This window comes from Triturus cristatus, chromosome 6, assembly GCF_964204655.1.
Source record: "Triturus cristatus chromosome 6, aTriCri1.1, whole genome shotgun sequence".
Lineage (NCBI taxonomy): Eukaryota > Metazoa > Chordata > Amphibia > Caudata > Salamandridae > Triturus > Triturus cristatus.
The window spans coordinates 1,542,061,387-1,542,077,163 of NC_140589.1; the positions used below are offsets into that span (position 1 = coordinate 1,542,061,387).

The 15,777-nt window shown below is 45.5% G+C and overlaps 1 protein-coding gene across 3 annotated transcripts in view; it reads right to left on the reverse strand.

The window, feature by feature from the left end:
• The window catches only part of ESF1 (ESF1 nucleolar pre-rRNA processing protein), a 387,155-nt gene that overhangs the window by 106,789 nt on the left and 264,589 nt on the right, over positions 1–15,777 (reverse strand). For all 3 annotated transcript variants that reach the window (XM_085612700.1, XM_085612701.1, XM_085612699.1), the window contains exon 10: positions 3,072–3,193. In XM_085612700.1, coding sequence (XP_085468826.1) covers positions 3,072–3,193 — 122 coding nt within the window. The remainder of the gene's footprint in view (positions 1–3,071; positions 3,194–15,777) is intronic.

Here is a 15,777-nt window from a genome sequence, read left to right on the forward strand (position 1 = left end):
GCTGGGCAACCAGAGCATAGCCTGAAGCGCAGACGCCCCTCGATACCTCGGGATTCGTCTCTACCACACCCCAACCGACATATATGAAGGCAATCACCGTAGGGCACTAGCCAGCATCAGATCATCGATTGGTTTCTGGAGGAATCTCCCACTAGTCCCGATCGGCCGCGTAGCTCTAGCCAAAATGATAATAGTCCCACGGTTACTATATTACTTCACAAATCTACCAATAATTCCGCCCAGAACTTTCTTCCGGGACTTAGACTCACTCCTCAGCTCACTGATATGGGGGACACACTGGTATAGGATAGCACTGACGAAGCTACAACTACTCACCACACAAGGCGGATTGGGCGCCCCATCCTTCGAATCCTATTTCCTAGCAGCGCAACTACAGTGGCTCTCCTACTGGACGCCAGGCAGACACTAAGGGGAAACATTCACCACGACTGGTCCAGTGCCAATCCCTGAACTCCGTTGTTTACTACTACCAGGCACCAAATCCAGACGTACACACCCCCTACAAGTAGCAGTAGCACGCAAATGAATGCAAAGGATACACCGTATATCCTCAGGGAGGCCCTCATACTCTCCACTGTTTCCGCTGGTTGGCTGGCCCAAACGAGACAGATATTACACATCTAACACGATTCATACATGGACGGAATGAGGCATCACCGAAATGGAATCGTTATTCGAAGACGGACAACTGAGACCAATCCGATAACTTATAGATGACTATGAGCTCCCCCCTACACAGTTCCAACTCCACCGCCAACTCCTTGAACATTACCGCCAGCCCCATGACCTCTCGACAGGGGAAACGGCTACACATCCGGTCATACATACAATCTTGTACATGGGAGCGGGACGACACTTGACCACATGGCTCTATAAAGCCATCAGGGAACTCATGAACAGATCCCTAGAGACCCAACAGACCACCTGGGAAGACGAATTAGGGCGGTAACTACATGAGAAAAAAAATGGGAGAGAGCCCTCGAACATCCCAAGAAGGTGTCTAGTAATGCACGATTCAAAAATATACAATACTACATCCTCCATAGGGCTTATTTGACACCAGCACGCCTCCAACGATTTTATCCCCGACACCCAGTTTCTATGTCCCAGATGCGACTCACAAGCAGCAGACTTTAATTATATGTTCTGGAGTTGCCCCACATTACAACCATATTGGCAGCACATTCATACCTCACTTAGGGATCTCACCGGGCTCACACATCTGAACACCTGGGAGGCCTGCGCATTAGGTGTCTTTAAGAAGCGGAAACAACATAAAGTGCCCCTCAAATTTACCTCACTGCCCCTTTTACTAGCCAATAGGAATATAGCCATGCATTGGCGGTCCCCCACAGGTCCTCCGATCGCAGCATGGGAGGGGGCGGAACACAAGTGCGCAACCGCAGAGGAAGAAGCGCTGCGAGAGGAAGAGGTGAAAGGAATGCGCAAGCAGCCTATATCTATGGAATGAGCTCTACTCTTGAATCACTTCAATCACTTCCGCACGCCGACCCAGAGGGTGACCCACCTGCCCCAAGGGACCCACAATCGCAAGGGCAGACACAAACACATGTAGCAGATCTCCCTCCGCAACACACACCTAATGATAATTGATACTAATACCGCACAACAGGCCTTACTCGACAGCCGAAACCCGGAGCCGGACCAATTACAGTTTCCCCCTCATCCCCAGTACCACTCAGGAATATCGTTAAACGAAGCGCATATTGCCCAACTACCCCATCTGACATCCGCACCCAGAACTCCATGAACGTATCCCCAGTCTGTACCTCAGTTTTACATAGAAATTATACGTCTTCAGACCGGCAAGTTATTTGTCTAATCACTGTACGGATGGCAATGTAATATGGTATAAATGTGAGCAATACAAATCGACATCCTGTATCCAAAGGCACTTTGATACTGTAAACTACAAATGCCAATAAAAATGTTACACAAAAAAAAAAAGTGTCTGGTAGGACAATAACTACTAGAGTTCCAAGTCCTACACAATGGATCCTTTGTCATTTTAATTGCATGGAAGGTAACGCTCTGTAAAGGCGCTGGAGCATAAGTGATTTTGGAAAACCTCATGTGAATGATGACTTTTTTCTTCTCTTTTCATTTCTTGTTAGACAACGAAGAGCAAAGCCCATTAGCATTAAGGCCAGAGACTAAGGCATTAGGTTGGAAACTGATATGTATCGACATATAGGGAAATAAAAAACACCAGAGTAGGGTCTGGATTTAAAAGCATTGGGATCTTAGGAAAATTATTATGTAAAAGCTACTTTCTCCTTTAAAAGGGATATAGCTGATGCCTAATCAATTTCAGGGAAAGTTGGCAGCACTGGGATACTAGTCTTCTGTACAAATAATGACTGCCTGGAAATGGTCATCTAGGGGTTGAAGAACAGGCAATCATCTTGTAGTATCCTCCTAGGTTGGGTTAACTTCATAGGTGTATGCAAAGGCCGGGCTCATGATTAAGGTCCTTATTATATCCTTTGTTAGAGGCTGTATCAAAGATCCTTTTAACCTAAAGATGACCTCCCAATCATGTGAACCAAGTCAAGCTCTTTCCAGCTAGAAGAACTCGCGGTTCCATCTGCTGTGATTCCTTAGGACATTTCTAGCCATTCCTTGAAACCAGTGCAACCACTTCAGCTAAGATAATGTTGCATGTGGTGGCTTAAACAAACATAAATAAAGAAAATATGAATTTGCAGCCACTAACAGCACAAATGAGGGGAGAGCTTTTAAGGAATGACAGTTAAAAGTGGCCCTTGTGAATTAGAAAATGGGAGTGTGAGCATACCTGCATTGTAAATGGGAAAGGATATGTGCTGCACTGAAAGAATAAATACGGTCTTTGAGTCTCATGTTTTAAATATCTCAAACATATATTATTCTTTCTATGAACATGCGGTAGAGTTCCCATGGCGCTGGTAATAGGAGAAAGTAGCATGTAGGAGGAAAAGGATTAATGACCACAAATCAATGCAGAAAAAAGTTCCTTCATGCACCAATTCAACAAATGAAACTAATACCTTTTTATTTTTCTTCAGTTTTCTCTTTTCTTTCTTTTTCTGTAAATACTTTTCCCAAGGAGTCAGTTTGTCCTTTCCTTCCAGCTTGTCTTTGACCATCTTTTCAGCACTTTCTTTAAACCCTTTAACAACAAGAAAGCTTTTTAATTAAAGTGATAGGCAAAGGTAGAAATGTGCTTTTTTCCGACACATCTAACATTTCATAGAGTCCCGTACAGGAAGTGTATGCACATGTGTTAAAATCAAACAGGGATTCTAGTGAGGCCATACAAGGCTTAACATTAACAAAACTAGATTCTGCCCCCCTATATGCAAGAAACGCTCTCCACATAAATAGTTTTTCTACTGCAGCATAATGAGCAAAGGAAAGGGATTTATTTGTTTTTCTTTTAAGCAGGTAGGTAGGTATTTTTATCCCTCCTTACTTTGACCTACTAAAGACCTAGGCATAACTATGGGACTTCAATGAACAGTGGGACAATTAGAACTGCACATGTTGTGTCATTATTGCTATGGAATGGAGTGCTTCCGGGCAGTGTGGTAGGTTCTCTTTTAATGTAAGTAGATTACAAAAAGTACAGCATATGGTCCTTTTAAGATTACCAAACAAAATACAATAACACTAACATCTATAAGTGCGCCTGTCTAAAAAAGTACTGAAAAGAAGTAACCTTGACAGCATCTATTTACCGGGTAATTCCTACAAAGAGTGGAACATATTCATGAGAAATAATCCAGAGGTACCAAAAATCCATGTTCGTAGTTTCCTGAACAATGGTATTACTACATTATGGGTCAGATAATACTGGAAGATTTGTATGGGAGGAATTCTGTTTTCAGGATTCAGAACACCCCAAAGGGTTACACGAATGCCATAGCTGTGCCTTACCATATACACCAAGTCTCGGCTTTATGCTTGGTGTAGGGGATAACAGACCAAGGACCCTTTACAAAGATTATATTAATGAACTGAAGTTTGCTAACAGAAAAAGCGGATTGTGGGGAAAAAGGTTTTGCCTCATAACTCTGAACTCTTCTATCACCCAGCAATACTACAGAGAACATTGGAAACTTTGTGCATTTGTCACACTAAAATAGGAGATACAATAGTATCCTCGAATTAAAGTTCAGAAGTAGCAACTTGCTAAACTCCTTGGTTAGAAAGTTTTTTTTCCCACGGATATCATAGCTGTAGCTTGAAAGGTATGAATTGGTGAAGTGAGGCGGGTCTACTGGTAGTTTTAGAGCACCTCATTTTTACTCTGTTCTCTCAGTCTCCTTTGGAAACCCCTTCTTTGGGTTCTTGTCAAGAAGTCAGAGATCTGAGGGCCTTAAAGCAGAATACTCTGGCACCAGCAGCAGGAACTTGACCAGAAGCAAATGCATCTTCAAGGCAGAAAAACAAAAAATAAAAGTAGAGCACCGGTATAGTGTGCCCCTCAGTGTAACTACCCTTGGAGGTCGGGGGAGTCATTGGGCGTGCTTCTCCATGGATACCTTATTGCTCTTCAAGACTGAAGGGGGACAGGTCTGCTCCAGTTCCTTGTGTTGCCAATGAATAAGAGTGAGATGCTGACTGTGCCTTTAGGACTGGCGGAGCTGCTCTACCTTTTTTAATTTTTGCTTGAGAGCAGCTGGCTTAGACAGGTGGACTTCCTGTGGAGGTAACTAAGTACTTGGAAGCCATCGTGTCCAAGAAGGTGCAGATCTGCTACTGAAGACAACAGCAATCCACACAAGGTGGGAAGTGCAAAGAAATGAAAAAGCGTTGTGTAACACTTCTATGGACTTCATAAGATCAGAGTTGGGCATCCTTTCAATGCTTGATTAATTACTCATAACAAGTTAGTAAAAGTAATGCATAGTGTGAACATACTTCAGTCTGCTTTAAAATTAGTGTTTTATCCGAAAACCATTAAATACATTCAGAAGAGAAGTGGATACTGAAAACAGCAGTACTAAGTAGACCTTTTGATTACAAGCTTGAATAAATAAGGGCTAATTTAAGATTTAATTGAGGCTTCCTTATCTTCAGTTTCCTTGCTTTCAGACTTCAATAATATTTTTTTAGTCATTACATTCCGGCCAACATGGCCCATCAAATCATGCAGTGCAATAGTAACCCATCGCTCACTCCCAGCGACAATGTTGGAAAATACATTAAAAGATTTCACTATCCCACACATGATAAATAAGCCAATTTTGCTATCAACCTTGTACAGCAGCCCGGGGTGGATGCCAAGGGGCTTGACGATCTACCATTATATTGCTGTATTTCAGTATTAAGGAGAGTCCACCGTAAAGAGCGGGCCAAGACTATGTCTCTATGGTTAGCCCACTGCTGCCATATCTAAGCGTGTTTTTGTGGGCATCCCCTAGCTCGGTAGACAGCAATTTCCATTCCCATACGATGATCCATTTTATTCTTCCAGGTGCCTACTGTGGGTGGCGATACAAATTTCCACAGCTTTGCAATATCCAGTTTTGCCAAAGTTAAGGCGAGAAACAGTAGGTGTCTTTTTTTTTTTTTTTTACCTATTACCCCCTAGCCCCTCCATACTTTTGAGTAAAATCAGTTTAGGGTTAAAAGTGACTTCCCACTCCAGGCATATCACTACACCCCGCCCCAAGCCTGATAGCGCTGTGCATTCCCACACCATGTGCATAAACGTGCCCTCGTTCACACCATATCTAAGGCACACCGGTGAGGCAATGGCACCCACGTGCCACAGACTATGTTGGGTGAAATAAATGGGCAAAAATTTTAATTGAATAAGACGGAGTCTTGATGATATTGCCGCTTCACATGGTGCCAGGAGGGCCGCGGTCCAGTTATCATCGTCAAGTGTGGGCATATCCCCCCAGCCATGTCCATCGTAGATCCGGGAGTGTGGTAGAACTATGTGTTGTTAATGTCTGATAAGTCTGCTTAATTTTATGTGTACCCAGGTCACTCAACAATAGTCTACCCTCCAGAGGGCTGAACTGTAGTTCATGGAGGTTGAGACGGAAGGGGGTTAGAGCGTGGCAAACCTGTAGATATTTGTTGAATTGATGGATGTGTAATTGAAAGTCTACCTGCAGTTCTTGGCAGGACTGAGCCGCGCATAACATCTCCTAGGGCAGAGATACCTACTGCATCCCACTGCCGAAACCCCGACAGAGATGCTAACTGGCCAAGGAAATTCCCACCCCACAATGGTATCTTCGGAGTCAACCGAGCCCACCAATCCATCCGCTTGAGTGCCCGTTTCTAGAGGGGTAGTAGAACTTGTATCGCCGGGGGAATGTGGCTCCCTATCCTCCCACTGTAGAGAAGGTAAGTCACCCATTGTCCAGCACTTTTTCATGTATGCCTGGTCAGTCTGTGGCGTATAGGACCATTCATTTATAAGTGGGAGGTGGGTCGTGGCATAATAGGAGTAGATGTCTGGGGCAGCGTTGCCCCCATTAAAGGTAAATTGGAAACCAGTGAGGAGGGCAATATGCACCACCACCCCCCAGGAAGCACGTGAGAGCCGTATTTACTTGAATGAACCATGTTTGAGGGCTAGCGAAGGGGTCATTTTGTAGATGGTATAAGATCCGCAACATCTTAAAGATCATAGAGCGGGCCAGAATGTGTATTCCAGGTCTGGCAATGTTAGGAACGGGGGTCTACTTATCGGAGGCCTTATTAATGCACGATCCATGGGCAAACAAGCCAAGACATCAGAGATCTTATTTTAGACTCTCAACTAGATATTCTCTTTGTAACAGAGACTTGGCTTAAGGATTGGAGTAGCCCAGATATCGCGGACACTGTCCCATCAGGCTATCTTATACATAGGAAGGACCGACCGGTGGGTAGAGGTGGAGGACTGGCTATTATATTACGTGACTCATTGGTCTGCACTTTCTTTGAACTGGATGCGTTGCTGGAAGTGGAAAGTCTAGGTTTCTGCCTCTCTTTGAATGCCACTTTATGTTTCTCTCGTGCTCTTATCTATCGGCCTCCTGGTCAAAGTACTAAATTCATTAATTCACTTAACGACTCCGTAAGCTACCTCATGCTCAAATATGCTAATTTTACGCTTTTAGTTGATTTTAATCTTCACTTAGAGGATAATTCTGATCCTGGAACAGATCATTTCTCTCAAATCTTAGACTTGTTTTCACTACAGCAAATAGTGAATGGCCACACCCATCTGGCAGGTCATACCCTTGATGGGGTCTGCTCAAATCTACCTTGGCTTGCTGCAGATACCCCCCGTCCCCTTAATCTGGTCTGACCACTCTTTTATCCCCCTTAGAATTATAATGCCTCCAATGACACAGATTGTGAAAATTTTTAATAAACCTCAGCAGGGGCCCTCATGGACGCAGATTGTTAAAAATCCTAATTTATTGATTGTGGCCAAAAATTTCGCCCCGTCTTTAACAGGCAATACAGAGACTGATTCTCACCTCTTTCAGTCCTGGCTCACCAACATCGGCAAGGCCATTATGCCCTTGGACATAAGGAGCAAGCCGTTAAAACCAACAAATTTAAATACTCCCTGGTTTACGCCCAAACTGGCTCAAGCACGACTGCATTGCAGGCGACTGGAGCGCCAGTGGAGAAAGGGATATATGGAGAAACATAAAAACATTTTTAGGGAAGGTAGGAAAGCATATTTCTCCCAGGTTCAACTGGCAAAAAGGAATTCTTTACAAACCAAATCAACTCAGCTCAAGACAATCAGAAGTTGATTTTTCAAATTGTGAAATCTTTTACTACACCGATGGTGGAGCAAAGAGCGCTGCCTGCCTCTCAGTTATTATGTGATCAGATCTCCCTGTTTTTCGAGGAAAAAATCCTCACAATTCAGAAAATGTTTCCAGCCAGCAATCGCACCCTTGATTCCCCTCCGACGAGTAGCTCTGCCTCTATTTTTGCATTCACACCTGTATCGCTAGACATGACTCTCATGGCTATGGAAAAATGCAAATCTGGGTCTCCGTTGGGTGCCTGCCCTCAATCTGTCCTTCACAAACTGTCAAAGGTAGCAAACCCCATTATTAATCAGATTGTCAATTCGTCTCTTAGCTCGGGCGTTGTCCCAGCAGACTGGAAGTTGGCACTGGTTAAACCGTTAAAAAAAAAAAAAAAAAACATATTGATTCAGCTGTGCTCTCTAATCTTCGCCCTATCTCACTTCTTCCAATCTTTGGTAAAATCACGGAAACTTTTGTTTTAAAGGAGCTTACAAAATTTCTGGAAGAGAAACAGATTCTTCACCCATGCCAAGCAGGATTCCGGCCCAAACATTCCACGGAGTCAGCCCTTATGGAAATTTCTGATTCCCTGAAAATGATTGCAGATAGAGGTAGGAAGGGGGTGCTGATTCTGCTGGATTTGTCAGCTGCATTCGACACGATCTCTCATGACATTCTATTGAGGCGTCTCGAATGCAGCGGCATTTCAGGTATGGTGCTGAGATGGATTAAATCCTTCCTGACCTCGCGGAGACAGGCTATCACCCTTGGTCCTTTCCTCTCTTCCGAATGACCCATTTCAGCAGGAGTCCCCCAGGGATCTTCCCTAAGCCCACTACTTTTTACTGTCTATATGGCTCCTCTTATCACTCTGATTAGTTCCTTCGGGATTGAGGTTCTATCATATGCAGATGATACTCAAATGATTATCTCTTTGGAGAACGACTCCACGCAAGCTGAAATGAATTTTAAAGCTTGGTTAACTGCGGTCCTTCAATGGATGTCGACTAATCATTTGAAATGCAACACTGACAAAACAGAGATTCTTCCCATAGGGATGGACACTTCTTTCCACCCGTCCAAGTGGTGGCCCGATGGGGCAACCCCACCCCCTGAGGTTGTCAAGGTAGCCAAGAACCTAGGAGTCCAATTTGATAATTCCCTCTCCTTAATTCCCCATATCAAAGCAGTCGCAGGAATGTGCTTCGGCTTAATTAAAACCCTAAAAAAATTCTTCAGTTTCTCCCTTTGTCTGCTAGAAAGTCCGTAGCAGTGGCCCTGATACTTTCTCGTATGGACTACTGTAACGGGCTACTGGCTGGAGTCAATAGATCAGTCTTAAAGAAGTTTCAGGTGGTACAACATGCTGCAGCCCTCCTGGTACTTAAACTTCCCAGAAAATCCTCTGCGTCCGCCGCCTTGAATAAACTCCATTGGCTTCCGGCTCACAAAAGAATTATTTTTAAGTTTCTTCTTGTCACGTTTAGGGCAAAGATGAAGGTTGGTCCCAAATTTTTGTCGGCACGTGTCACTTCTTATACTACCACTAGGCCACTCAGATCTTCCTCGGCAAACCTTCTTAAATTACCCAACTATAGATATAAGCTAAAAGGCGCGAGAACCCTAGCCGTTTTGGGTGCCAGAGCATGGAATAAGTTGCCAGCCCAGATCAAACTCTGTAATACTGAACTTCTATTCAGGAAAGATCTCAAAACCTGGATCTATGGTATTTCGGACGATTGTTGCTTTGCTCTGATCTAATCACTCTCAGTAAGTCAATATCCTGTGCTTTCACCACCGTATGACGTTAGCGCCAAGATACTCCTCGCGGAGTGATAGCGCGCTTTACAAATACAATCTCAAATCAAATAGGGGGGCAGCAGGGACCATAGTTTAATCATCTAGTCTCACACGAGGATGAATCAGAGCTATATTGTGAACCCAAGAAGTAGATAAGTCTGGGACAATGTATACCCCCAGATATTTAAAGCCCGAAACGGCCAAGGTCAGTCAAGAGGCCCAGGCCATGTTACTGGCCGTCTCCTTCATAAAGAACACCACAGATTTTTCAACATTCATGTGCAGTCCCGAGGTCTCACCTAATATGAGCAGTATTTGCAATAGTCAAGGGCCAGAGGATTGGGCAAGAAGGAATAGTGTATCGTCGGCATACAAGGAGACCCTATCCTACAGTTCCAGTGACCACGCAAACTCTTTCCCTAGAGGGTCCGATCGCACCCATACCACCAGGTGCTCTGTCACCAGAGCGAAAAATAAGGGGATAACGGGCATTCCTGTCTAGTGCATCTGCCTGTGTGAAAGGGGTCCGAGATTGCCCTAGAGACCCAACCCGATGCAGTCTGTCCGCTGTATATAATTCGGATATAGTAGAGGAAGCGCTGACCAATGTTAAATTCCCCCAAAGCAGGACGAACAAATGTAGCCAACTGCCCGAATCAAAGGCTTTGTCCATGTCAACCAACAGCACTGCAGCTGGCTTCCCCAGGCGGTCCACCATAGCCAAAGCATTGTAAATGCCCCGTATGTTGTGACGTATGGATCTCTGAGGCAATAAACCTACCTGATCCAGATGAACAAGATCTGGCATATGCTGCAGCAGTCTATTTGCCAGAGTGTATATCCGGTGGGGCCCCGGTTTTGGGAAAACCAGAATTCCTGCATGTCGCCAGTCCTGTGGGAGTATGGCTGTGTCCGATGTCTCCTGGGAAACCTCCAGCAGAGTACTGCCAAGTTGTGGCATAAAGACCTTCAAATATTCACACGGGAACCCGTTGGCCCGCCCGGTGCGCAATTTAGCCAGGGCTGATGCCAACTCCTCTTGTGATTTTTTCCATCCTGTTGTGTGCAAGCTGCGGACGATAGGGTATGCAGCAGAATATAATTACTGAACCAAGTCTGCACTAATTTGGTCATTCTCTGCATAGAGTGACTTGTAGTATTTGCAACATCAAGAGGACCAGACACGTCCCACCCCTACCCCAGGGAATCCGCACCACCGGCACCAGCAGCTCAGCCTTGGCAGCCTAGCACAGTCTATAAAGCATACGGCCAGATTTATCGCCCCATTGGTATAATCGGTGCAGTGTGGCCTGCGATGCTGTCTTTGTCTTGTTAAGAAAATGCTGTTGGTAGAACTGCTGGGTCAAGCTAAGCTGCAATCTCAACTCCTTGTTTCCCCATCCTCGACTGTCCTCTAATTTCTCAATCTGTGCTTCAAGGGCCACCCACTCCTGAGCTCTACGCCTACGTTTCCCCACACAAAAACTGATATTGGCTCCTCTAAGAGTCGGTTTAAGAGCCTCCCATAATTCTTCTTTGGAAGGAGCTGTAGGCAAGTTTATGTAAAGTATTCTTCAATTGTTTTCTGAAGAGTCGCCCTATCTGTCGGGTTCTGGAGCTGCCATGGTGACGTGCTACCGAAATCTAGAACAGCTCACGCCAACATGAAACTCCAGTGACACGGAGGAGTGATCCGAAAGTTATCATGGGTGGATATGGAGCAATGACAGCCTATGCAGATATGTATTGGCAATGAACAAATAGTCTCATCTGGAGAAGGACCCATGAACTGACTAACAATATGTATAGCCAATCTCAGCGGGATGATTGGCCCTCCAAGTGACAGTCCAGCCTAAAGTAGTCATGAGGGAGGACAGCCTGGAGTCATAAGGGGCGTTGCGCCCGCTCCGAGTTCGCCATCTATCCACCCTAGGGTAGATAACATCATTCCAATCCCACCACCAGGCAGAAACCGCTAGGCAACTTGCCCCATATATGGATGAAACTTTCAATAAAAGTGGCTCCCAATTGGGGGGGGGGGTGTAAACACTACCCAGGGGAAATTGCTCCCCATGGAGTTCACCTGCGACCATAGGCATCTGTCCACATTATGAAGTTGAAAGATAACCCTACAGTGGACTAGAACGCCCGTACCCAGTGTGAACCCAGAGTGGAATATCTGTGTGTAACCATGTCAAGCGAGGCATGGAGTCTTAGTCCCCAGAAGATGGATCTCCTGTAGCAGCATAATGACCGCCCCCAACGTTGTGCCTGGTGGAGAACTACTCCATGTTTGTTTTTATCAAGAACTCCTCTGACATTCCATGTGAGGATTTGGAGGAGGCCACCTTTGTATCCGGGAGCAGAGCTAGTCATGAGTGTCGGTGACAAGTGTGCATTGTAGCTGTTGAACTCTGTTGTTCACTAATGCAATCTAATGCCTTCCACATGCTCCACTCTTGATATAGGATTCTTATGCCAGTAGCGCAGAGATACTCCAGTTGGAGTCGATTCCAGCGCTTTACAAACCTGCAAATAAATAAATAAATAAAAATGTGTGTCTGATCGAGCGTGAGCAATGGGACCGCATTAGAACATATGTAAACAACATTTGATATCAACAGTTGACACCCCGCCCAATCCCCATCTCCATATTTCAATAAACAAGAAGCATCTGTTGCAATTTGTGTCCCCACCGACCCCCAACGGGAGGCACGGAGTAGAACACCAACAATGGATCTCACTTCCCCAACACTTATAGAACATTATCTCTAGAAGGGGCTCCCAAGATGTCTCTCTAGAGTGGCAGTCATATTTAGGTGCCCAAATAGCCTATGTCTAGAATGAGTTGAAAAACAACCCCCACAGCAGTGTGTATAATAGAGGAGTATAAGAGCACAATAAGCATGAACACATTATAGAGGAAAAGAAAGCATGCAATCCCATCATGGTATTAAGCTATAGTTGATATCAGTTGACTATGGAAAACCAGCAAAACAGTCTCACGTGATACAGCTACATAATGGTATGATCAGGGGGTATTGTTCAATGTTTATCGTCCCCACGTGAACTTCTCCAGGACGATCGTGATCTGTTGCGGTGCATGGTTGTGGACTTCTTAGGATGGTTGCGTTGGTCACTTTGTGGCGAGTCGGATTCCATCCTGGGCGGAGTATGTGGATTGATCACCACAGACTTATCCATCCATTGGAAGGCGGCCTGTGGAGTGTCGAAGAACAATGTACAGGAGTTGTAGACCACCCTCAACCAAGCTGGATATAGCAGCATGTACTGCATCTTGAGATTCCGTAACTTTTGTTTTGCCACAATTAAGGAGTGTCGTTGTTGTTAGACCATCTTGGTATAATCTGAAAAGATCATGATATGGGCCAATTCATATGCAGTTTTCCTTTGGATCTGAGCGTATCCAAGGATAGCATCTCTGTCCAGACAGTTAAGGAGTTTTGCAAGGATAGGTCAAGGCTGCGCTCCAGGTGGAGGTTTCTTCACCAAGGCTTGGTGGTCTTCCTCACCCACAAAAAAGGATGACAGGCTCTCCACTGGGACCACCCATTTCAACCACTGCATCAGGAATTTGTCCATGGAGGTGCACTCAGACTTCGGGAAAGCCCACAAATTGCAGATTGTTCCGTCTTGGTCGGCCCTCCGCATTTTCAACGCATATTGCCAGCTCCATGGTTGTGGCTGTTAAAGTGCTGATTTTCTGTTGTAGGGCCGCTACCGAGTCCTCGACCCCAGACACTCTTGTTTCTGCCTCCGTGATACTTTCTGTAGATCCTAGCGCAACAGTGCCACATCGGAACCCACCCCCCCCAATCCTTCCCTGGACTGGGTAACAGCCGCATGTATTGTCTGGGCACTGCGACGGGGACTTTGCTCGATCGGCGCTCCCCGGATTGGCACTCATGTATTGGTCCATAGTGCTCTGATTGACGGACGCCGATGCAGATTTGTCCTTGAATGCCATGAAGCAGCACCATGGGAACGTCCTCGTCAAGCCAATGAAGACAGGCCGGTGCCAGATCCGCAAAATCCACTCCTCGTTTGCCGATTTTTCTCAGGAGAAGGGAGTGAGATAGGAGGGGTGGGGCCGCGGGAACTGACCCTGGCCCCGATGCGCCACACTTTCACTACCCCCTCAGACAGCCACAAGATTCCAAAGGAAGAAAGGGGAGGGGAGCCGTTGCTGCCAGCCGCGCCCGCACATCTCCAACTGGGTAGAGCCGGCCCCAACCTGACTGCCGTTTCTGCAGACCAGGCCAATGCCAGTGTCCTAAGTTTGCGCTGTGGCTGACCCATCGGTCTCCCGCTGCAGGCCCCCACCAGTGTTTCTCTTCATTGTGGGCCCTGGACCTAGGAGTCCCCAGTGTCTCTGGAGCATTGCATCCAGGTATCATTGGCCCAGCTCCTCGTATGCGCCTCTGTGAGCCGGCCTTTCACCTCAGGCCCAGACCCAAGTGACTCTAGGGTCTCTGGGGCGCCATCTCCCAGTTCCAGCGGGCAGTCTTCTCCCTAAAGTCACTGCGCACCGACCAAGCCCAGAGCGTGGGGTGGATCCACACCTCAGCTGGCAGCCCACACAGCTAGAACCGCCTCCAATCGCCACTGTCCCGATCCCCGGGTTGTGGATAGTCCAGCTATCGTCTAGTTCAGCGTGGCGGGCCGGATGATAGACAGATTATAGGCCGACTGCCAGGAGCTTGCGTAGAGCGCACCACCATCTTCGAGCACCAGGCTAAGCCCCATCAGACTTCTATATTGGACCATTATTATGCATTCATTTTGGATTAGTTTCATTGGGATAACCAATATTTCAAGAATCAGCATTTAGAGGGCTGCAATAATATCAGAACTACAAGAGCGTCGGATACCACTAAAATTTGTAACAAGGAGACATTTCTTGGAAAGCTGCGAGTCAATTTTTGACCACAATGATTTCCGATGTAATTCTTTGCAGAGCATTAGAGACTGCTTCAGCCTAGAAGAAGAGTCAGTGTCCTAAGCCAATAATCACGCACCTGCTGAGCTTGCAATATTTTGCTGACACCAACATGAGTCAAAAGAATTGAGATTCCAGCAGATTCCCATCTACCCAGACTTTCCGGCAAGTGCACAGGGATTAAAAACAACTTTAGAGACAAAGCAGACGCTGAGACAAAAAGTATTTACATATGTAATACAAAGACTAAGTAAAGAATCGGTGGCAGAAAATGTCTTATCCATTCAGGAGCAAGGAGGGTCATTACATAAGCAGTCCTCCCCATATTATTTTCTGTAGGTGGTCATGTTGCATATGACCTCACCACTCAACTAACAACGCATCAATTGTTATGGCTATCCTGGTGTGCGGGTCTGCAAGTGTTCTGATGCTCAACAAACTGTATGCATCCCAAAACTGCAGTTGTCTTTGTATTTGAAAAACAACCAACTTTAGATCTTTGTTCGACCTTGTACAATGCTCCACCACCTTGGCTTGATTTTGCAATACAAATGCCACATGAGTTAATATGTATGTTGAGCCATTCTAGCATAAGTGTCAATGGTTTCTGTGAATTGGGAACCAGCAGAATGGTTGTTTTCACAGTCCCTAAAAATACATAGCAGTCTTCAAAAGTGTCACAGGCTTGGATGCCTTGAAAACTTGAATAATGTCCATAGAAGTTGTATGTTTCTTCTGTGTGGGGTGTTAGTAACTGTTTTCCGATCTGATTCCACCGTTTCAAGTTAATAGTGAAGCTCTTGTCAACAGAACAGTTGTCAATTGGTTGGTGTGGCGCGCACTCAAGAAATTAGTTCCCTTTAACAGTCAATTGGCAAAATGTATCTACACAGCAGAATTTGTGGGAATGCATGCAGCAACAACTGTATGGCATTTTGTTGCGACTCACCTGCAGACATGATTCTGTGTGGGTGAACTGTAAACTAACAGCATTTGCTCTTTACCACAAATCTCAGGTACTACTTGTGATTGGTGTACATGAGGATGTGGAAGGAGAAGCTCACTTTCAGCAAGTTAATAACTTTTTACAGATATCATTTGCACATGAGAAAAATACTAGCAGTTGGTAAAATCATTATGGAATCTAAATTGTCCTTAGGTTTATGAAATATCACATTCATAATGCGTTTTGGTCACATGTTTAATTCC